Genomic DNA, 21,580 nt, shown 5'->3' with positions numbered 1-21,580 from the left:
ACAACGTCTGAATCGCCAAAAAGGGCGACTAAATTCAAAACGGCGGAACTTCCTGTTGAGTTGACGTAAGGGTGCTCTGGAACTTTTTTGTACATCTCGGTGTGATACTCATGTCCACCGAATTTCGTGCATGTAGGTAAATGTAGACGCCGGGGCTGAAGTTTAGGGGGCGCTAGCGAGCCATTTGGCCACGCCCACTCGCGACTCAACTAAAACACAAAATTTTGCACCGGCAGAGACACGTGTACCAACTTTCATGATTTTGTTTTTTAATATGATAAGGCCTTCAAAAATTCTGTTGTTTACGGAGAATGATTATAACGCAGAATAATAATTCCTTGAAGAACAAGAGGGCTTTCGCACCATCGGTGCTCGGGCCCTAATAACCGCTGTTTCTGTATGACAGCGCTGGATGTTTGTGTGGTTGCAGAGGTTTTGGGACTAGTAGTAGATGTCTGTGGACTAGTTACAGAGTTTCTGGAACTAGTTAAACCGATCTGGGACTAGTTACAAAGGTTTAGGACTAGTTCAAGAGATCTGGGACTAGTTACAATGTGTCTGGGACTAGTTACAAAGGTTTAGGACTCGTTAAATAGATCTGGAACTACTGACAGAGGTCTGTGACTAGTTACAGATTGTCTGGGATTGCTTTGCTCACAGAAGGCTGGCTTATTTGTGGACCCTCCAGTTTTCAAAAAGCAGAATAGTTGAACTTGGCAGAGCCTTCAGCATTCAATAATAACCGCAACTAAGTTGTCCGAGTTGAAAGGAGGTTCAGAGACACACAACATAATCATATTTAATACGATGCTTTAATTGGAAGAAGAAATCAAGTACTTGGTAACATGGTAGCAACATTTTGATCACGTAACAGTCTTCTATGTTTATCATGTAACAGTCTTATATTTTTCCAAGACAGTAGCTATGTGTTCATACGTGAGAGTGTTTCTCGAACTGTAGGAGACTCTTCATACTAAACCGAGCACAGAGATAACTGAGAACCAGACCAGAGTCTAAACCCGGGATAAAGAGGTTCAGTGAACGTGGCCTTGAAGGTGTGGATGTGGTTCAGAGTGCCAGAGGAGACTCTGTAGTAGGACAGAGTGCCAGCAGGACAGTCCACATACACCGCTATTCGGTTAGAGACCGAGGTCGAGGAAGAGGAGGAGGAGAAGGAGGAGGAGGAGGAGAAGGAGTGGAGACGAACAGATGTTCCTTTGTTATTGTGATAGACAGAGTAGACACCTTCACAGCAGAACAGACTCCAGGACTGCTCGCTCATCCCAAACTCGCAGACGTCACTGTCTCCTTTCCGTTTGATTCCCCTGTAATTCACCGATACGTGAACCCTCCCTCTCCACTCCACCTCCCAGTAACAGCGACCGGTCAGTCCGTCTGCACACAGCAGCTGAGGACAGAAGTCAAACCTGTCCGGGTGGTCGGGATACGACTGAACCTCCGTCACTTGTGTCACCTTCCTGTTGCCGTCGGACAGTTTGAGGTTCCCGTTTATGGTGTTGGTGTCGAGTGTGAGCTCGCAGACATCTGATGGAGAGAACAAGGAACGGTTATCGATCGACTATCTGTACATTTATTGACACGACATCCTCAGTGGGATTTGAATAAGTGACGTCCCAGCTGGAAGGTGATTGAATGTCCGCTTTGTTTTCATGAATCGAGTTAAAGAACAAACACTTACACTTCCTCACGCCAGGCCTCAGCAACCGGGCTGCACCGGGCTCCACCCTGAGAGGAGGAAGAGGAGGAGGAGGAGGGTAAGACCTGCACAGTCTCTTTCAAACGTGGACACGGGACTGCTCTCATCCACATATTGTAATACGAAGGCTAAGTGTGGGACGGGGAAACTTTCTGCAGTCCTTCCTCCTCAGCAGGCGTTCTCCATACCTGAGCGTCTCCAGTCTCCAGTGAGGATCCTCCAGTCCAGCAGACAGGAGCCTCACTCCCGAGTCTCCCGGGTGATTGTAGCTCAGGTCCAGCTCTCTCAGATGGGAGGGGTTGGAGCTCAGAGCCGAGGCCAGAGACACACAGCCTTCCTCTGTGATCAGACAGCCCGACAGCCTGCAGACACGCAAAACCACAAACTCTCTGAACACCCGGTGGCGTCTTAGCAATCGTGAAGTGAATCAAAAGTACAAACGTGAAATATTTCTCCGAATTCGTGAGTCTCGGACTGACAGATCGCGCTGTTGGGTGAATCCTGACCTGAGAGCTTCCAGTGTGCAGTGAGGACTTTTCAGTCCGACCGAGAGCATCTTGGCTCCCGAGTCCTGCAGGTTGTTGTTACTCAGGTCCAGCTCTCTCAGACTGTTGGACCGGGCGCTGAGGACGGAGGACAGAGCTTCACAGCTTCCCTCGGAGAGGTTACACCAGCTCAGTCTGAGGAGACAGTCAGAACCGTGAACACAAGCCGCAGATTACATCCATGTCTGTCTCGACTCATATCGTATCATATGCGTGGCCAGTAGAGCTGACTGACAGCAGAAAGAGCTTCAAATTAAAAATCGAAATCTAAAACGAGGATGCTTCACACGCACATCTTCAACAGCGCATGAGATCTACACGATCACCACAGACACCCACGATTAGTGGTCACCAGTTCAGCATCTGGCCAAATATGACATCAGGTCACAACCGCCCCTTCTGTTCCTGAGTTAGGCTGTTCAATAACGGACAGAAAAGGCTTTTTGCAGAACATTATGATGTCACAGTGAAACTGACCTTTCTGGAATATTATGTCGTCATTTCATTCCACGAGACATTTGTGTGAAATTTTTGGTCATAATTAGTGAATCCAGAGTTTATATTTGTTAAACTTCTAAGATCATTTGAAAGAAAACTGTAACTGGGTTGGACCTGAGAGTTTCCAGAGTGCAGTGAGGAGCCTCCAGTCCGACCAAGAGCAGCTTGGCTCCTGAGTCCTGCAGGTGGTTGTTACTCAGGTCCAGCTCTCTCACACTGGAGGACTGGGAGCTGAGGACGGAGGACAGAGCCGCACAGCTTCTCTCGGAGAGGTTGCACAAACTCAGGCTTCAGAGAAAACAAAACAAAACAAAAAATACACTCTTTAGTTGAAGAATTATTCATTTTTCTCTCGTGTTGAAAAGATGGCAGTGTTTTGAATCTGGTGGTGTCAAACCGTCGGTGTACTCACAGAGCTCTCTTGGATGCTTTGACCACCGGCAGCAGCCTCAGAAGAGCCTCCTCTGACGCAAAGTACTGACTCAGGTCAAACACGTCCAGGTCTTTGTCTGTTGACAGGAGGATGAAGGCCAGAGCGGACCACTGAGCCGGAGACAGTTTATCTGTGGAGAGACTTCCCGACTTCAGGGACTGTTGGATCTCCTCCACCAGAGAGCGATCGTTCAGTTCATTCAGGCAGTGGAACAGGTTGATGCTTCTCTCTGCAGACAGGTTCATGCTGATTTTTGTCCTGATGTACTGGACTGTTTCCTGATTGGTCTGTGAGCTGTTTCCCGTCTGTCTCAGCAGGCCTCGTAGGAGAGTCTGATTGGTCTGCAGGGACAGACCCAGGAGGAAGCGGAGGAACAGGTCCAGGTGTCCGTCTGGACTCTTCAGGGCCTTGTCCATTGCACTCCTGTAGATGTCCGTCTCCGCAGATTCGTCCTCCCTCATTTCAGGTTCCCAGAATGTAGTTTGTTCCTCTTCCAGCAGGTTGACGCCCGAGTTGATGAAGGTCAGGTGGACGTAAAGAGCAGCCAGAAACTCCTGAACGCTCAGGTGGATGAAGCAGAACACCTTTTCCTGGTAAAAGCCGCTCTCCTCTCTAAAGATCATGGTGAACACTCCCGAGTACAGCGAGGCCGCTCTGACGTCGATGCCGCAATCTCTCAGGTCGGACTCATAGAAGATCAGGTTTCTTTTCTGCAGCTGCTCGAACGCCAGTTTCCCCAGAGACACGATCATCTTCCTGCTGTCTGGACTCCAGTGTTGGTCCATCTCAGCTCCTCCATCGTACTTGACCCTCTTCAGTTTGGACTGAACCACCAGGAAGTGGATGTACATCTCCGTCAGGGTCTTGGGCAGCTCTACTCCCGCTCTGGTTTTCAACACGTCCTCCAGAACTGTAGCGGTGATCCAGCAGAAGACCGGGATGTGGCACATGATGTGGAGGCTCCGGGACGTCTTGATGTGGGAGATGATGCTGCTGGCCTGCTCCTCGTCTCTGAACCTCTTCATGAAGTACTTCTCCTTCTGCGGGTCAGGGAACCCTCGGACCTCTGTCACCATGTCGACACACTCAGGAGGGATGTGATTGGCCGCTGCAGGTCGTGTGGTTATCCAGAGGCGAGCGGAGGGAAGCAGTTTCCCCCTGATGAGGTTGGTCAGCAGCACATCCAACGAGCTGGACTCTGTCACATCCGTCAGGATCTGATTGTTGTGGAAGTCCAGAGGAAGTCGACACTCGTCCAGACCGTCGAAGATGAACACGACCTGGAACTCCTCAAACCTGCAGATTCCTGCTGCTTTGGTTTCCGTGAAGAAGAAATGAACGAGCTCCACCAAGCTGAACTTTTTCTCTCTCATCACATTCAGCTCTCTCAACGTGAACGGAAACATGAACTGGACGTCCCGGTTGGCTTTGTCTTCAGCCCAGTCCAGAGTGAACTTCTGCGTTAGGACGGTCTTCCCGATGCCGGCCACTCCCTTCGTCAGCACCGTCCGGATGGGTTCGTCTCGTCCAGGCGAGGCTTTGAAGATGTCTTCCTGTCTGACGGTTCTCTCTGGTCTGTCTCGTTTCCTGGACGCCGTTTCGATCTGTTTGACCTCGTGTTCGTCATTGACCTCCGCGGCGCCTCCCTCGGTGACGTGCAGCTCGGTGTAGATCTGATTCAGGAGGGTTGGCCTTCCTGCTGTGGCGACCCCCTCAAACACACACTCGAACTTCTTCTTCAGGTTAGACTTGAGTTTACGTCCACAGTTTCCAGCAGGAGTCCCTGAAAGAACACGCATCAAATCAGCTCGCCGGCTAAATCCAACAAGGTCACTTTCACACAAAAACAATGAATTTAGATTTCAGACACCACGACCTTCAATTCAATTCAGTTCTAGTTATAATAACACCAAATCACAACACGGGTTATTTCATGGCACTTAACACATTAAGGTCCTTACAGCAGAACATTGCGGCATCATACAGAGAAACCCAACAATTCAACAATTCCCACATAAACTAGGAGGGGAAAAACCTTCAACCTTCACTTCATAACCCCGTTGCAGTAGCCTCTAACAGGGTCGCTGCTGAAGTGAGGTAATTATTAGTATTATTATTATTAACTCTGGGTGACACATTTGTTAATGTCCTTCTTTGCTTCTATCCCCAAAACTTAAGAAATATATTCGTACTGCTCTGCAGGCAGTCGGCCAGCTCCTCCTGGTTGATTCTCCTCAGGAAGTGCATCGTGATCTTCAGAAAGGCCTCCTCCTCATCCTCCATATGTTTATCTAAGCATTCTGGGAAATCTGGACTCCGGATCTTCGTCAGCTGGTTCTTCACAAAAGTGATAATGTGGTCCTCCAGCGTCTGGAAGCAGAGCATAACATGAATGACACAAACAGACCGAGACATCAGATCCATGTTGGTGCAACACGGCGGACAGAACAAATGTGAAATGTTGCAGACCGTGAATATGGAGTCCAGGTGTGCTTCATGCTCCTGAACAGACTGACCACTGGGAACCTCTGAGCTCCGCTGGTCGACTCTGTGGAGGAATCGCGGAGAATCAGCTCACATTATGTCGGTCCGCACGAAAATCACTTCTGCGACGTGGTATTTGAACGTAAACAGCGAATCAGATGAATCCCTTCAGAGATTCATTAGCCCTGTCAATCCCACTGAGAATCAACAGCAAAGTCTGCATTTTTTTTTTTTTTTTGCGTGTTTGAGCGGGAATGTGAGGCCGGGTGCTGCCGTCAATAGACTCGGGAGAACTTTATCTGAGTAAGTCATGTTTTGTATTGTATGTAATAGTTTTGTATTCAGTTTGAGTTTTAAATCTTTACCTTTTATTAACAGGGTGTTTTACTTTCCTCTTCATGGACACACGGCACAGTTCAGTTTCAACAGAGTCACAATTTTCCAGTGTCCTCCTAATAAACACAGGACAGATTCTGATCTGCACCCAGAGGACACGGATAACTTCTTTGATACATTTTCCTTTTTTTTTTTAAATCATGAAACAGTTTGTTTGTCAATGCACACAAGATTGACTGGACATTTTCAGGGATTTTCAGAGAGGTTACCTCTTTGGAGCAGATGGTTGTCCTTCTTTAAATGCAATACCTAAACCCTTTGAGTGGTCGCTCTTAAAGGACACACAGCTGGGTTCAGGTTCAGCTGGCTTGGTTGGAGCCGAAGCACGAAGGCGACATCTGCTGGCTTCACTGGTGTCCTTGAGAGGGTCAGCCTCTTCACCACAGAAACCTCTACGACAACATTCTTTCTCTACACTTTCACTGCTGTGACTTTGGAGAGGAAAAAAAGATCCAACACTCATTGCTTCGCATGTTAAGACATATTAACGTGTAAATTTTTTTTTTCGAAACATATACATTTCAAAACATTTAGTAAGTTACACTACAGATACAACATTCAGATGGAGGTTACCTTTTTGGAGCAGATGGTTGTCCTTCTTTAAATGCAATAGCTAAACCCTTTGAGTGGTCGCTCTTAAAGGACACACAGCTGGGTTCAGGGCCAGGCTCTGGGTCAGGTTCTGGTTCAGGTCCAGCAGAATGGTGCTGCTCCGGCCTTCAACACATACACAGCTTTGAGTGTGAATATTATTATTGACATTGATACTTTAACGTGTGCTTGTCTGTTATTTCAGTCATTGTAACTGTTAACTGCAAAACTAAGTCCCTTATTTATGCATGTCTACTGTCTTCACATTTCCTTAATATTCCTATTCTAACGTTGTTGTCTTTTATTCTATTCACAGGAAGTGTAGTTTTCCACTGCTGTGAAACAATTGAATAATGACGAGTGCGGTGATCTGAGTCATGAGCTCTGACAGAAAAGTGACAAGACAGAACATCATCTCACCTCTGAACTTTGGTCTGGCTCTCGTGATCCTCGTACAGAGTGGCTTTGTGATCCATGTTGCTGAACTCACATCAGCTTAAATACACACACACAAACTTCTCTGCCTTCATCTAAAGAGAAAACAAATCAACCGAATCACATCAGTCCACTGAACTGAGTTTGTTTTCTGTTTCATACCGGTTTCAACTGACTGAGTGAGTCACACCGCTGAGTGAGGAAGAGGATGCTGACATCACCTGCTGCACTTCTTCTATCAGTCCACTAGATGACGTCATTAAGTTGCAGTGAAGTGAAGAGCAAACGACCGACGGATGGATGACTATTTACATCCACTGACACAGACCTAGAAGGACTGAGCGACTGATTTCATGTGTCTACAGCACACACAAAAAAGGAACACATTTTCACACAAAACAACCGAGACTGCATCTACTCCACGACATTCAACCATTTTCATCTCGTTGAAAATAATCCGACATAATTTCTAAAAACCTTTTATAACAGTTTCTCCTCCCATTATAAGTTTTTGGGCACCCCTAAATCAAAAATATTAAGGAAAGCATCAAATTAACCAAATTACTTTTCACTTCGTTAACAAGTTCTGTCTTTAGGCTTTTTTTATGTGTTGGATGTTATTATCTGTTGTAGCTTTTCCAAACTTTTTGAATTATTTTTTTAAACATAGTAATAGTAATGGTCAAACGTTGCATATTTCTTTTATTGAGAAACATATTTGCTTGTCCCATAATCCCAATCAAATAAGTCTTACACAATGTTCGGGTAAACACATCAGAAATAGCTACTAAATTCCCTTTTATATTATTTAAATTAACATGCAAGTTGAATTTTAATGTTGTATCTAGCTTGAGCTGTTTAAAATACTTTAATCTGGTGATTATGTTTTACCAATTTATCATTTTCTTTTCAATAATGCTCTTAATCTAAAGAGGCGCCCAAGAGAAGGATAAAGTATCGTATAATATCTTACAGGGGAAATTACAATCAATATCACTGTGCAGCACTGTGAATATCCTAAATGATATGTTCATTCAGACAGGAAACGCTACCTTCAGTCTTTAATAGGTGTCGCTGCGCTCAGTAACCGTCGTCTAAACTGCTGCTGTTTAAATTCAATTCTTCCTACTAACACATATCGAGAGGAAAATGGCAGACACGTTTAATAATTCGCGTCATTAACACTTTCAGCCTTCAGCTGTGTTAAACTATCACGACTTCTGCTGCAGCTGCCAAATCACCGAGTAAAACATGAACATATGTTTGCATTACCTTCTTATGGAGGGTCCTAAATTAACAGGCGGATAACAAAATATTAACTGCGTCACAAACGTCAATAAAAGTGAAACTACCTGTTGTCGCTTGTAAATACCCGCTTCCTGATTGGTTCCCAGCTTGCGCCATCATTCAAACTACTTCCGTATAGCTTTCTGGTAAGCAGAGGTCAGACGTTTGGGAATCAGCGCTCGCTCATTCATTTATTTATTAATTATTTCTTTCTTTAATTGATTTATTCGTGTTTGTAGAGGCTTTAAGTCCGAGCAGGGAAACTCCAGGATTTTATTATTTGACTGACTGACTAAATTGTGACGTGAAAAGTTGAATTCCTTTTTTTTCTGATGCAATTTCTTCATTTGTACAATTTAATTAATGAGGTGCTTTGTTATAATGAAAATCCTGACGAGTTTTTTTTTATTTATTTATTTAGTTTGAATAGGCTATCTATGAAGTTCATGTTAAAAAAAAAAGTTTTTATGTGAAATTGAATGGTGTCCTAATGGTGCCTAAAAAAATAAAAAAAAATATCTGTAAAAGAATCAGAAAATAAATGTTGAAATGTAAAAGAAATTTTTATTTAAACATAGCTTTAAAAAAAACAACATGCTATGAAGATAAATGAATAGAAGAATAATAAATGTGTAAATAGATAACGAATAACAGGGTAGGCAAGACAAGTTTATTTGTAGAGCACATTTCAACAAGGCAATTCAAAGTGCTTCACGTAAAGACATTAAAAGCATCAAAACATGAGGCAAAAGAAAAGGACATTTAAAAATAATTAAGAACAATGATTCAAACTTTTTAAAAAACAGTCATTAAAACATTAAACAAGCTAAAAAATAGAATAAAAGTGAAGTTTAAGAAATAAAATACAGTAGTAAAATGCAGAAATGCAATAAATTAATCAACATCTTTAAATTTGGTTCAATTAAAGGGAGCAGCAAACAGAAAAGTCTTCAATCTTGATTTAAAGCAGCTGAAGGTCTCAGCAAACCTGCAGGTTTCTGGGACTGGGTGTAAAATTTGAATCATTTTAATTTTAATTCACATTTATTTGTTTATTGACGTCCGTACAGCACAGTTACACCCTTTCTATTGTTTATTTAATGATTTCAGCTATTTTTCACATTCAGATGAATCATTTCAAATATAACCCAGGAAGAAATGATGATTTCTATGAGGGGCTCGGAAGAGTGGTTGAAATCTAAAGACATTAATGAGAGGAATCGGGTAAGATCATGACATCAAGGTCAGTGATCCAGCTAGATGAGCTGCGAACAATCAAAGTTTATCGAGACAAAGAATGCAGTATTTGGGTGATTTCCATCTGAACTCACAGACACATTGAAAACATGTCAGCATTTACTCTGATTTACTGTCATGATCTCAGAAGCTGCTCTGCTGCTTCAACTCATTAAATTTGTGTGTTTAACAGAAATCTCATGTTTCTGTGACATCAGCGCTGCTGTTCTTCTAAGAATATTCATCTAATCATCTGATAGACCCAATAAACCCCTGCAACTACCAACCCACCTGCCAGCATCAGACCCACAAGTTCAGCAAGATTAAGACGTGCCACAAAAGCAAACAGTCTTTCCCAAAATGTTTTTTTCAATTTTGACCTGAACATGTCAGAGGTGTAGTGTTCTCCTCCGTTAGCTGCAACCATCTCATTTATTTGATTCAGAAGGTTTCTAACCTGCCGTCTGTCTCCTCTCTGATTGTTATTAAAAACACAGTATCTTCCGCCACATTTGGAGACCAGTTCAGACACACATCTATTGGACTGAATCAACTGATCAATGGACTTCCCTCTCAGCTGGTCTCCACCAGTAAAAAGCACCATGACGTACTTGGAAGCGTCACTACCAAACAGTTTGGGAAGAATCTCAAACAGTTTGATGTCTGCTGAGGAGATTTTGCCTATTCTGACCACAATCACAAAGGCATGTGGTCCTGGACTTGCCGTTACTAAAGACTTCATGATCCCTTCAACCAGCAGTTCAGGAGTCAGAACTTCATCAGTGAATCCTGGAGTGTCGACTACTGTGACCTTACAACCCTCCACTCTGCCTGACTTAGAGACACACTCAGTACTGACTAATGTAAATCCACTGTGTGATTTAAATTTACTTGATCCCAGGATGGTGTTTCCTGACGAACTGTTCCCTCCTCCAGGTCGACCAAGAAGAACGATCCTCCTCTCCTCCTGACTGACAGATTCAAGAAGGTCAACAGCTGGAAGAAAGAGCACAAAGTTAAAAAAAAGACGACTCTTCAAGAAGAGTGTACGTTCATAAATGTTTTGTTTTTTTCTGGAAACGAGCAGATTTCATTTCATTAATATTTCCAAAGATATTTGGATTGGAAATTTGGATTTTCCTAAAGATGGAAACATGTTAACACCAACAGAAAGGTTTGTTTGGGACGGAGGTACTGCTGGTCTACTTTTTCTCAGCCAGGTAGGAGCAACGTTTAGCCTCAAGATCTTTGCTGAGTCGGCTACATAAAGAATTCACAGAGAATTTGAAAATGTACATGTGAAAGCAATGTAACCTGGTGAGTCCGAGAGTTGTCGATGGTGTCCAGACTTCTCCAGCAGTTCCTGAACTTGTTCTTGTCCCCCGTTTTGATTGTTGAACAGATGATGCCTCCCTTCAAATCTTTCGAAAACATTTTGAAGTGAATCTTTAACATCCTCAAGTATGAAATCCTCCAAAAAAATGTTGTTTAAGTTATCACCGCCTGTAAACAGCAGGCAAGTCTCTCTGAAGCTCTGATCTCCGAGGAATCTGATCGCTGCCTTCACAGCCTCCTCATCCTCCTCAGTGAAACGTCTGACGCTGAGCACCAGCAGGAACAGACGACGTCTGGAGGATCGGAGGATGTCCTGACAGCGGCTTCCAATCTCCTCCTCTGATCCTAATATTCCCGGGGTGTCGATCACTGAGATCTGTTTCCCAAACACTACACCTGTTTCCTCCCTGATTCTTGTCGTCACTGGTTTGAAGGAAGCCTTTGACTCAAATGCCTGTCGTCCTAAAATGGTGTTTCCTGAAGCACTTTTCCCGACTCCAGTGTTTCCCAGAAGGACGATGGTGAGATCTGAATCCATGTTTGAGCAACTTCAAATCTGAAGAAGACAAGAGAATCCACAAACTTCTTAGAAATATGTTAATGTATTTCTTCCCTCAAAGAGGAACTCCCAATTTATTTATTTTTCCATTGTACACATAATCATTTGGCTTCTTATTGGCATAATGGCGTTAATGCAGAATTCATACTATCTCTTAAAAACAGAAAAGAATATTACATTGAAGAAAGTTCATGTTTCATCAGCTGATTTATTTTCTATCCAAAATCTGAAGCTGCAGTTGGACTAAATTAAAGTATGTCACAGAGACATGACTGTATCCATGGCAACAAATGTTGATAGCATTAACCAAGTAGAATTACTTAATTAAATACAGGTATGGGGTAATTGTACTTTTATTATTTTCACTTTATGCAACTACACTTGTACTGCGTTTCTGCCAGTAAATTATTTTAAATTGTATTTACATAGTGCCAAATAACAACATAAGTTGACTCAGGACACTTGACGTAATAAAGTTGAGACATTACAACATTATAAAGAAAAAGCCAACACTTCCCATATGAGTGACAGTCGGAAGGAAAAACTCCCTTTTTAAAAGGAAGAAAGCTCAAACAGAACCAGGTTCAAAAGTCTGTTGTTGTAGTGTTTATCAAACACAACTATCATATCTCATTTGATTGTGATAGTTGTATATATATATATATATATATATATATATATATATATACACACACACACACACATATATATACATACATACACATGTATATATGTATATTACTTTCCAACATGAGTGAAGGAGGAATTTCAATGAAGTAAATAATTGAACCACTTCCTTACATTTTTGTTCACAGCATTATTAGATCGACATCCAGGCTTCTGTAATAGATTTGTTTTTTAAACGAAACGCTGGGTAGTAAATTATTGTAAATTCAAATATTATTTCAACTGTCAGACAAAAGTTGCTTTTTGTAAATATTATTAACTAGTTTGTATCTATGCGATATCAAAGTAATATCGAGGGTGTTATTAAAACATGATGGGTTTATTAACATTTTGAGAAAATGCTAACTGAGTCTAATAAAGAACTAAAAGGTGTTGCAGACCAATTGAAGACAAACGACAACGATGAGATAAGAAATGAAAAACCCAAATTAAAGACGAACTTCACGTCTGAGGTCGTGTGTGTAAACTGTATGTCGGGCAGCAGAGCACTTGAAGTTGTATCTGCACGCATACTTGTCCGTGTCGTGGCGGTCAGGCGAGTCAATAAACTCAGAAAACAGACAGAAAATAAGAAACTCACCAGAACACAGCAGCTTGTCCTCAAACGGCAGCGTCGTTGAGGATATAACTTCCAGGAGGTTGCGTCACCTGAAGTAAATCAATGACGGAAGAAGAGACGAGCTACGAAATAAAAGCAAGTCTTTTCTTTTAAGTGGAGTTTTTTTTTTTTTATTTATTTTTTTTTTTTTTAAAGAAGCTGCAACTTCAGTGGAACTCTCTGAGCTATAAAACTCTGGATAAGAGGTTCTGTTCGGTCACAGTTCGGGTTCTTCTTGAAATATGACTCGGTGTGTCGGAGCTTTATTGTGACATGCAGCAGGACGTCTCCGAACCGTCCTCAGTCAGTGGCGAGTTGAACCCAACAGATCAGTGGAAGAAGGTGATTTCAAGCTGAGTTTCGGTGATGGCAGCGACTTCAACAAGTAAGTTGGCTAACGATGAGTCTGCATCACTCGGACTCAGTCCGAGCTGGTGCTGATCAGCTGTGAATGATTATGTTTGTGTCTCGTGACACTTTTCCTATTTGCGGTAGCAGAAGGGCGTCATCAAACGCAATCAAGATAGGAGTTATAAAGTCGCACAAGTAGGTATAGATTTAGATTTAGATTTATTCTACAGGTAAACCAAATGATTTCAAAGAGAATTCTCCTTTTTCCTTTGATAACAGCCGACTGAATTATCTGAACAACAAATTGACTCTGAAATGAGGCTGGTGTATAAAGACTGTGACTATGTGGACAGTTTTACGAGTTGTTGAAGTGAATAGTCGCCAAGTTTTACAACAGTGCAGCACAACGGAGGAAGCAGTGTTTTAATGGACGTAGTACAGAAGTGCAAGAGGTGAGCATGCAAGAGAAGAAGGTGGTGGGGAAATGTCTGCATGATGAGGCTGAGACAGTGATAGATTCTTGGTTAATGATTAATGAAACCTATCTGAACAGATGGGAGGCAGCAGGATCCCAGTTTTACAATAACAGCAATACTGTATACTAAAATGTAACATGAAGACACATCAGTGTGGCGTCCCAGAACAGAGGCAGAGAACACACCACCAAATGGAACAAACTGAACATGGAATAAAAGCTTCCTTTGACTAAAATGCTATCATCTCTTTCTCTCTCTCTCTCTCTCTCTCTGAACAGAACCAGGCAGGAGGAGAAACAGCAAGGATCTCCCACCACAATGTATGAAAACTTCCACCAGTGCATATTTAACTTTGTGAAGGATGCTGAACATAAAACATAATAATAATAACCTCTCTATGATGTCTGGAGAGAGCATCGTGTTTCAGTCACATGTTCTTCCTTTTCTTTTGCGGTTTGAAATCTGTAATCAAACAAGTAAATGGTACAATCCAGATTTCTCCATTTATACAAAGTCCCCATATTTCAGGGCTCCATATTGTTCAAGATGATATTCCCAATGATGTATTAAAGTAGTAATGTTTAGTACTTTTTGAAGTCTGCAGTTCATACACATGAGCGGCGATGTTTTTTGTGACTCCACTTTGAACCAGTGTTCTCTGTCTTTGTATTTCAATCTCAGATGTCAGACTGGTTCTTGTTGGGAAGACCGGATCTGGGAAGAGCTCCAGTGGAAACACCATCCTGGGAAGAGACGCCTTCAGAGCGGCTGTCAGTCAGTTCTCAGGTAACTCATAGGATTTCGTCCAAGAAACGCAAACAGCTCCTGTTGGTTATCTAAAGAAAAAGTGAACCACTTCTTATTACTGCCACTATTATTATCACTATTACTTTTTGCAGTATAATATTAATATCATCATCAAGGCTTCCCAAAGTTTACTCATCATATGATCTTCATCAGGAGGACACTTTTGAAACGTATTGTTCGAGCTGATAACATTTGTTAACTGATGACACATATCATATTTATCTTTTTCTAATAATGTTTATTAACACATACCAATACAAGTGGATCCTGCCTGTGCACCATTATATGAATCATAGTAATAATACTGTTAAAAATGGTGTTAAAGTATATTAGAAGTACTGAATTGTTTTTAGCCTTAATTTCAGTTTAAAATCTTCTCAGCCTGAGTTAGTAATGCAATTAATTGCTTGTTTTGTCCAGTGTGGTCTGTTTGAATTAAGCCAGGTGTGCTTTCTCCCCTCAGTGAGCAAAGAGTGCTGTAAGCAGCAAGAGAAGCTGTTCAGCAGGAAGGTGTCCGTCGTCGACACTCCCGGCCTCTTCGACACTTCATTACCTGAAGACACGGTGAAAAGGGAGATCTCCAAATGCATCAACATGTCAGCGCCGGGGCCCCACGCCATCCTGCTGGTCATCAAGGTGGGACGCTTCAGCCATGAGGAGCAGCAAGCTGTGAAGCAGGTGGAGGAGATCTTTGGGGAGGATGCCTGGAGGTACACCATCATCCTCTTCACCCACGGAGATGAGGTTAAGAATAACTTTGATCAGATGGTGCAGGAGGCGGGACCGGAGCTGCAGTCCATCCTAAAGAAGGCCGGAAATCGACACCACGTCTTTAATAACCTTAAAGTTGATGATCGGAGTCAGGTTCTGGATCTGCTGCAGAAGGTGGAGAAGATGGTGGATGACAACGGGGGGCAGTGTTACTCCAACATAACCTACCTGGAGGTGGTGAAGATGTTGGATCAGAGAGAGTCGGAGCTCAGAGAGGTTTACAAGAAGAAACTGGAGGAGAGAATCAAATCTGTCGAGTCAAAGTACGAGAAGCTGCTGAGTGAAGCTCAGCAGGAACGAGATCAGGTGGAGAATCGACTGCAGTCCGAGCTGGAAGAAGTGAAGCGGTACTATCACGCCTTAGAGAGCGGAGTCCGCCATGTTGTCGAGCAGGTCTCAGAGGATGAGTCCTTCAAAGAAATCCTCAACAAGTTCAATGAGACTCTGAAACTGAACTGAACCTCTTTTTCATATCAAATTCTCTGAGTGAAGAGACGTGAGACAATAGAGAACATCATGTAAATATTAAACCGTTATATGTAGCTAATGGGAATGTCATCAGTTCTACAGGTCATAAACCAAATTGTTGGACACGTGAATATTTTGACCTGTTGATGAGACTGGAGGAAAATCAGAGGATCTGCAGAGTTATTAAATCCAGCCTGAGGGGAACATGAATGTTTGAACCATATTTGTCACATCCAGCAGCTGACAGAGGGATGTTAACTGAAACAGAGAAACACCTCTGCTAACTGGAGTAATCATTATTTTTTTCAGATGGGTGAGATTCAAGAAGTTAAAAGGAGTTTTAAGGCTGTAATACAAATAATAATCTTTTACATTGTTTGATTGTTTAAGGTCCCACAGATCCTGTGTGTGAAACTGTAAAAACAGGAATACCAAAATAAATGTTTCATTCCTTCAGATATTTTGTGCTGAACTTATTAAATCCAGTTTGCACAACGTATGAACTGACTGATGGAGGTTATGTTGTTTGGTTTCAGTCAGATGTAGGAGAGATCGGAGTCTGAGGTCAAGGTTTCATATAGTAGTATGGGGATTGGAACACAAAGCACGTTCCTCACCTGGTCTGGGAACCAACAGGGGTTGGAAAACACAAGGAGTAACGGGGAGAACCAGACCAACCGGCTGCCACCAAGATCAGACTCTGGATAAGAGACTGGAAACAGATGGATGGACCACAAGATACCTCAAACAAAAGTTCAAAGTCTTTTCTGTAGTACACTCCTGAAACATTTGTGTTTTCAATTTTATTCATGACTTATGTCTGTAGTTCTGACAGACTTTATGTTGATTTATTAAAGTTCCTGGACCAACATTTAAACAAGATGGCTCCGTGTGTCTGTGAGTTAAAATGGAGCTCTTCTGTAAGTGAAAATGAAAGTGACAGTTTAAAGAAAAAAAAGAAGTAAAGCAAGCAGTCCTCAGATTAAACCCATTGAAACATGCTAACAACTATTCTTTTCAGTTAATATGATTTTAGAAATAAAAGCACAACAAGGATATTGATAATAATGAAGAGTTCATCATTTATTATTAGATAAAAAAAACGTCAGATTTTCATTGTAAAAGTTCAGATATTCAGTTTGACAGTAGGAATGTGTGGAACAGAAAGAAATCTCTTGGTGCTGCATTTTTATTTCTGCTATTTATTCAACATTAAGCGTTGATAGGTTTTCGCGTGGAATAAATCATATACCAAAAAGAGTGTTCAAACATGTCAAAATAAAGCTCAGCACATTAGTTGATAACGACAGGAAACAGTCTGGTGAACTGGTGTAAGAGGTCTTAATCCATCGGTATGATAAAACCCACATCATATAAACAGAAGCACATTTGTGTGACTGTGAAATTTCACTTCACTCAGAGAAAAACAAAACGCAGTGGAATGTTTGTTAGGATCAGACATGGGTCATGTAAGAAAATGGTACAAATCATCAGGTGTAAACTTTGTAGAGATTTTAACACGTGAAAACAAAGTTGTGTCCTCTTTTGTTAAATGTGGACGCAGAACATTTCTCCTGAAAGATCCTCCTGAATCCTTCATTCCTTAAATCAAAAGAGGAGGGCAGAGATCACCGATGTGAATAAATAGCCTGCATTAATGTAATTTACAACTGTAAACAAACATGTTTACAACCTGTAAATCAGCTACACGATGAAAGCTATCTGCAGATGATAAAGGGGATGAATTAAAATGATTAAGTGACAGTATGACGCACTAATCCTGAAAAATCCGGTGATTTTATTTTGAAGAGGACACTGACGTCATCGGCTCAGTGCGTGAAGCTCGATATCCGTAACATAGACTGTATTATGGATAAGACATGTCCATATCTCGGCTGACGGGTGAGTATATTTTCTTGTGTATCTGCGTGTTTTCATCCTTTCTGCACATGAAGCCTGGAAACATGACCTGCAGTATTCTTGATTTCCTGTTACACACACTTTTGACTTGCTGTGGTTAATTCGAGGTGATTTGTAGTTGATTATTAAATGTCCTGTACTCCTGGTCGCTGGCCTCCGCTGCGTTTTCTTCGACGAGCTGTTTACTTCTTGGTTACATGTTCATTTGAAGAAACGACAATTGTTGTGTCTTAATAATATAATAAAATGTGTCGAAAATTGTTGGAGAACAGAGCATTTGCATGTTACTTTTACGCTTTAAAAAGTGCCAGGAGGGACCGTCGGCTCTTAAACTTTTGGACACCACTGGTCTACGCAGTAGCCTCTTTGTGCGGAAGTGCACGGGTGCCACGGGAGCGCGCAGGGACTTTATAACTGAGGAAAATTTGGTTTATTTTTTTTTTTTACAGATATGTCCTACTTACTATCCGGTTAAGCGGAGAATTCGAAGTCCTGCAGACTGTATACGAAATAATCCCATCATTAGAGCTGTAAAATCCAGATTTAAAAAAAAAAAATTAACAGAATTGAGGGGGATCAGATACCTGTTAACACATATCACACTTTTTTCACAGGAGGACATGTTTTCCTTCCATCTTTGATTATATCTCAGTTTGACACGTTGACATGTGAATAAGAAATAAAAACCAGAAGTCATTTATTGTTGTTTTCCAGTCTGAATGAAATCATGTTTATCTGTTACACAGGAGTCTGAGTGTGAGATCAACAGAAGACCTTTGAAGATAAACCTGCTAATGAAGAACTGGTAAGCCGTGCTTTTGACGTTTCACCAAGGTCTAAGAAGGAAACTGTGGTTTCTTTGACACCTAGCTGACCTGGTCCCTTCACACCACTCGTATTATTCACAATCAAACAGAGAGTCTGATGAAATGTAGGTTTATTGAAAATCAAGGGTCTCAACAAACTGAGTGATCTCATGAGAGCAACTGGAGTGAAACTGTTGAGCGCTGCCTTATACCTGATCAAGAGTTGTTCCAGTTTTCCCTGACTGACACATGACTCACACCTTGTACTGTGAACCAATTGAAACCAATATTTACACCAACTAAGCATTAAAAGTAAATATCATCAAACTTACTACTACTATTGACTAAGTGTTGACTAAGGGGCCTTGTTTTTATTTACCACACAAGGTTAAGAACCTGTGCATAGCAACAAGATGCTGGTCTCAGACTGTGTGAGTAGCTCCACCTGCTGGACAAAGTGTTAAAGGGAGGATAAAGGTGAATTGAAACTTCAGGGTGGTGATGTGAAGGTCGATTTATGTCTCTTTTATGCAAACAGGCCCCTGAATCTCAGCATAGTGTACAGAGTGCTGTGAAGATAGATGGAAGTAGGTTTTTGATTTCTGGAACAGGCCTCAGGTGACTGCAGACTTTGCACCCGCTGTCACTGTAAATTAGACACAAAATGTTAACAAAAGATTGAACAGAAATTGGCTGATAACCGGCTGAATGCTGATGTTGAAGTCAGTGAGGCCAGGGAAACCCGAGAGAGCCGACCTGAGCTGAACTGGCTTTGTGGTGCAGAATGTGTGGTCACATCGGATCCTTGGTTCTCTGAGTGAAGAGACTGTCTCTCCACCTACGTACGTTTGAAATATGTGAAGGAGTGGAGAGATAGTCTGGAGATGATAGAGAACCCAGAATAGAATCAGAATTCCAATTCAAGCTTTTTTAATGTACTCTCATCTCTTCATGTTGACCTTTGCAGGGTAACAGTTTCTCAGTCATGGATCGGGAACTCACCATCGTCCTCATTGGAAAATCAGGAGTTGGTAAAAGTGCGTCAGGAAACACTATTTTAGGAAAACCAATATTTGAGTCCAAACTGTCCTTCAAACCAGTGACCCAACAATTCACTGAGGAAACAAGCCAAGTGTTTGGGAAAAGGATCAGAGTGATCGACACTCCAGGAATATTAGACAGCCAAGACACAGAGCAGAATATTAAAGCCTTCTGTCAGGAGCTCCTTCAGTCATCCAGACCTCTTCTGTTCTTGGTGGTGATCGGGATCGGTCGGTTCACTAAAGAGGATCAGGAAGCTACGGACGCAGCGATCAGAGTCCTCGGAAATCAGGGCCTGAAAAAGAGTTATCTGCTCTTCACAGGTGTTGATCAATTGCAGGGTGTTTCACTGAAGGAGTTTATCTTAGAAGAGTTTGGTTCACTTACAGAAACAGTTAAAAAGTTTGCAGGGGCGTATCACTACTTCAACAATCAGGATGGAGAACAGGAACAAGTCAGAAATCTACTGCTGAAGACTGGGTACCTCAAACAACGTGAGTAAAAAAGTAGACCAGCAGTACCTCCGTCCCAAACAGGCCTTTCTGTTGGTGTTGACATGTGTCCATCTTTAGGAAAATACAAATTTCCAATCAAAATATCTTTAGAAATATTAATGAAATGAAATCTGCTAGTTTCCAGAAAAAACAACATTTATGAACGTACACTCTTCTTGAAGAGTCGTCTTTTTGAACTTTGTGCTCTTTCTTCCAGCTGTTGACCTTCTTGAACCTGTCAGTCAGGAGAAGAGGAGGATCGTTCTTCTTGGTCGACCTGGAGGAGGGAAAAGTTCATCAGGAAACACCATCCTGGGATCAGATCAGTTTGAATCAGACTGTGGCTTTGATCCAGTCACTGCTAAGAATGTCTCTAAATCAGGCAGAGTGGAGGGTTGTAAGGTCACAGTAGTCGACACTCCAGGATTCACTGATGACGATCTGACTGCTGAACTGCTGGTTGAAGGGATCATGAAGTCTTTAGTAACGGCAAGTCCAGGACCACATGCCTTTGTGATTGTGGTCAGAATAGGCAGAATCTCCTCAGCAGACATCAAACTGTTTGAGATACTTCCCAAACTGTTTGGTAGTGACGCTTCTAAGTACGGCATGGTGCTTTTTACTGGTGGAGACCAGCTGAAAGGGAAGTCCATTGATCAGTTGATTCAGTCCAATAGACATGTGTCTGACCTGGTCTCCATGTGTGGTGGAAGATACTGTGTTTTTAATAACAATCAGAGAGGAGACAGACAGCAGGTTAGAAACCTTCTGAATCAAATAAATGAGATGGTTGCAGCTAACGGAGGAGAACACTACACCTCTGACTTGTTCAGGATGGCTGCGACATTTATCAGAGAAGAGAAGAACCTGTCAGATCAGTCAGTTGGAAGAATCCCTTCAGCTAGAGCCAGCAGTATCCCATCACAGAAAAAAACAGATGACTCAGGTGATAATTGTGACTGGATGGCTAAAGTATGGAATAGACTAAAGTCTTTTCTGATGACTATTGCAAAACATGTGTTAGAGATGTGGTTGTAGGTGGGAAAGCAGGTGGGGTATTAGGTGCAGTAGTAGGTGGTTTCATACATCGGGCATAAGAGGTGGGGAGTGAGGTGTGAAAGTAGGTGGGGTAGGAGATGGGGTAAGAAGTGTGACAGTAAATGCTGACATGTTTTGAATGTGTCTGTGATTTCAGATGGAAATCACCAAAAGCCTGCGGAGTTTTCATCTCAATCAACTTTGATTGTTTCTTCAGATTTCAAACCGATCTTCCGAGCCTGTCGTAACACATCATCATGTCTTTGCTGGTTATATTTAAAATAATTAATCTGAATGTGAGAAGTAGCTGATGTGGTTAAATAAATAATATAAAGGGTGAAGCTGTGCTTTTTTATTGAGCTTCAAACTGACTTCAAATCATGTGACACAGAGATGATGAAGTTATATTTTGCAGTTTTACTACTACCTTAAGTGTGGTGTGTTTCAGCCCTGAGTACTGTCTCACAGGCTTTGTATTTGTAAATGAGTATTTGTATAATAAAGCTGATTCTGGTTCTGATTGATTGCGCTCCAATCACTGATCTGTAATCTCAAAGTGACTCAATAATGTACTGAATCTCAAACTTAGATGTTGCTGACACAGCAA

General features: G+C 42.0%; 4 protein-coding genes across 5 annotated transcripts; 2 read left to right on the top strand and 2 right to left on the bottom strand.

Moving 5' to 3' along the window:
* Positions 1–793: 793 nt before the first annotated feature.
* LOC138631505 (NLR family CARD domain-containing protein 3-like) lies at positions 794–8,412 on the bottom strand. The gene is made up of 12 exons (XM_069716494.1): positions 8,372–8,412; positions 7,085–7,194; positions 6,647–6,790; positions 6,283–6,504; positions 5,663–5,741; positions 5,386–5,563; positions 3,173–4,976; positions 2,875–3,048; positions 2,224–2,397; positions 1,906–2,079; positions 1,700–1,746; positions 794–1,545 (listed from the first exon to the last, which is right to left on the bottom strand). The coding sequence occupies exons 2-12, from the start codon at positions 7,138–7,140 to the stop codon at positions 974–976; spliced, it is 3,624 nt and encodes a 1,207-aa protein (XP_069572595.1). The 5' UTR covers positions 7,141–7,194; positions 8,372–8,412; the 3' UTR covers positions 794–973.
* An 840-nt stretch (positions 8,413–9,252) lies between these two features.
* Positions 9,253–12,885, bottom strand: LOC138631678 (GTPase IMAP family member 6-like). 2 transcript variants are annotated; one of them, XM_069716808.1, is made up of 4 exons: positions 12,784–12,885; positions 10,937–11,513; positions 10,514–10,618; positions 9,253–9,374 (listed from the first exon to the last, which is right to left on the bottom strand). In XM_069716808.1, the coding sequence occupies exons 2-4, from the start codon at positions 11,493–11,495 to the stop codon at positions 9,337–9,339; spliced, it is 702 nt and encodes a 233-aa protein (XP_069572909.1). In that variant the 5' UTR covers positions 11,496–11,513; positions 12,784–12,885; the 3' UTR covers positions 9,253–9,336. The 2 variants fall into 2 exon arrangements, with proteins under 2 accessions (XP_069572909.1, XP_069572900.1); XM_069716799.1 differs by having other exon boundaries at positions 9,253–10,618.
* Positions 12,886–14,174: 1,289 nt separating this feature from the next.
* On the top strand, positions 14,175–16,130 carry LOC138634870 (GTPase IMAP family member 7-like). Its single transcript, XM_069722069.1, has 3 exons — positions 14,175–14,191; positions 14,281–14,414; positions 14,899–16,130. Exons 1-3 carry the CDS (start codon positions 14,175–14,177, stop codon positions 15,663–15,665), a joined length of 918 nt encoding a protein of 305 aa, XP_069578170.1. The 3' UTR covers positions 15,666–16,130.
* Positions 16,131–17,526: 1,396 nt separating this feature from the next.
* Positions 17,527–21,489, top strand: LOC138631867 (GTPase IMAP family member 6-like). Its single transcript, XM_069717056.1, has 4 exons — positions 17,527–17,576; positions 18,341–18,399; positions 19,368–19,926; positions 20,159–21,489. Exons 3-4 carry the CDS (start codon positions 19,386–19,388, stop codon positions 20,971–20,973), a joined length of 1,356 nt encoding a protein of 451 aa, XP_069573157.1. The 5' UTR covers positions 17,527–17,576; positions 18,341–18,399; positions 19,368–19,385; the 3' UTR covers positions 20,974–21,489.
* The last annotated feature ends 91 nt before the right edge of the window (positions 21,490–21,580 follow it).

The sequence above is a fragment of the Brachyistius frenatus genome, unplaced genomic scaffold (genome assembly GCF_029030835.1).
Source record: "Brachyistius frenatus isolate BFR_SWC_R1_liver_20210118 unplaced genomic scaffold, ASM2903083v1 Contig_5, whole genome shotgun sequence".
NCBI classification, from domain to species: Eukaryota; Metazoa; Chordata; class Actinopteri; family Embiotocidae; genus Brachyistius; species Brachyistius frenatus.
This window is presented reverse-complemented; position numbering and strand designations above follow the sequence as displayed.

What these genes read in the sequence shown, in the direction of transcription:
- LOC138631505 (XM_069716494.1), bottom strand. Translation starts at nt 7,140, where the DNA reads ATGGATCACAAAGCCACTCTGTACGAGGATCACGAGAGCCAGACCAAA. An exon ending in GGCCGACTGCCTGCAGAGCA is followed by an intron (nt 4,977 to 5,385) that starts GTACGAATATAT and finishes GTGTTCTTTCAG; the next exon opens with GGACTCCTGCTGGAAACTGT. An exon ending in TGCACACTGGAAGCTCTCAG is followed by an intron (nt 2,080 to 2,223) that starts GTCAGGATTCAC and finishes GCGTGTCTGCAG; the next exon opens with GCTGTCGGGCTGTCTGATCA.
- LOC138634870 (XM_069722069.1), top strand. An exon ending in GGCTGTCAGTCAGTTCTCAG is followed by an intron (nt 14,415 to 14,898) that starts GTAACTCATAGG and finishes TTCTCCCCTCAG; the next exon opens with TGAGCAAAGAGTGCTGTAAG.
- LOC138631678 (XM_069716799.1), bottom strand. Translation starts at nt 11,495, where the DNA reads ATGGATTCAGATCTCACCATCGTCCTTCTGGGAAACACTGGAGTCGGG. An exon ending in ACAACTCTCGGACTCACCAG is followed by an intron (nt 10,619 to 10,936) that starts GTTACATTGCTT and finishes TCTTTCTTCCAG; the next exon opens with CTGTTGACCTTCTTGAATCT.
- LOC138631867 (XM_069717056.1), top strand. Translation starts at nt 19,386, where the DNA reads ATGGATCGGGAACTCACCATCGTCCTCATTGGAAAATCAGGAGTTGGT. An exon ending in ACTGCTGAAGACTGGGTACC is followed by an intron (nt 19,927 to 20,158) that starts TCAAACAACGTG and finishes TTCCAGCTGTTG; the next exon opens with ACCTTCTTGAACCTGTCAGT.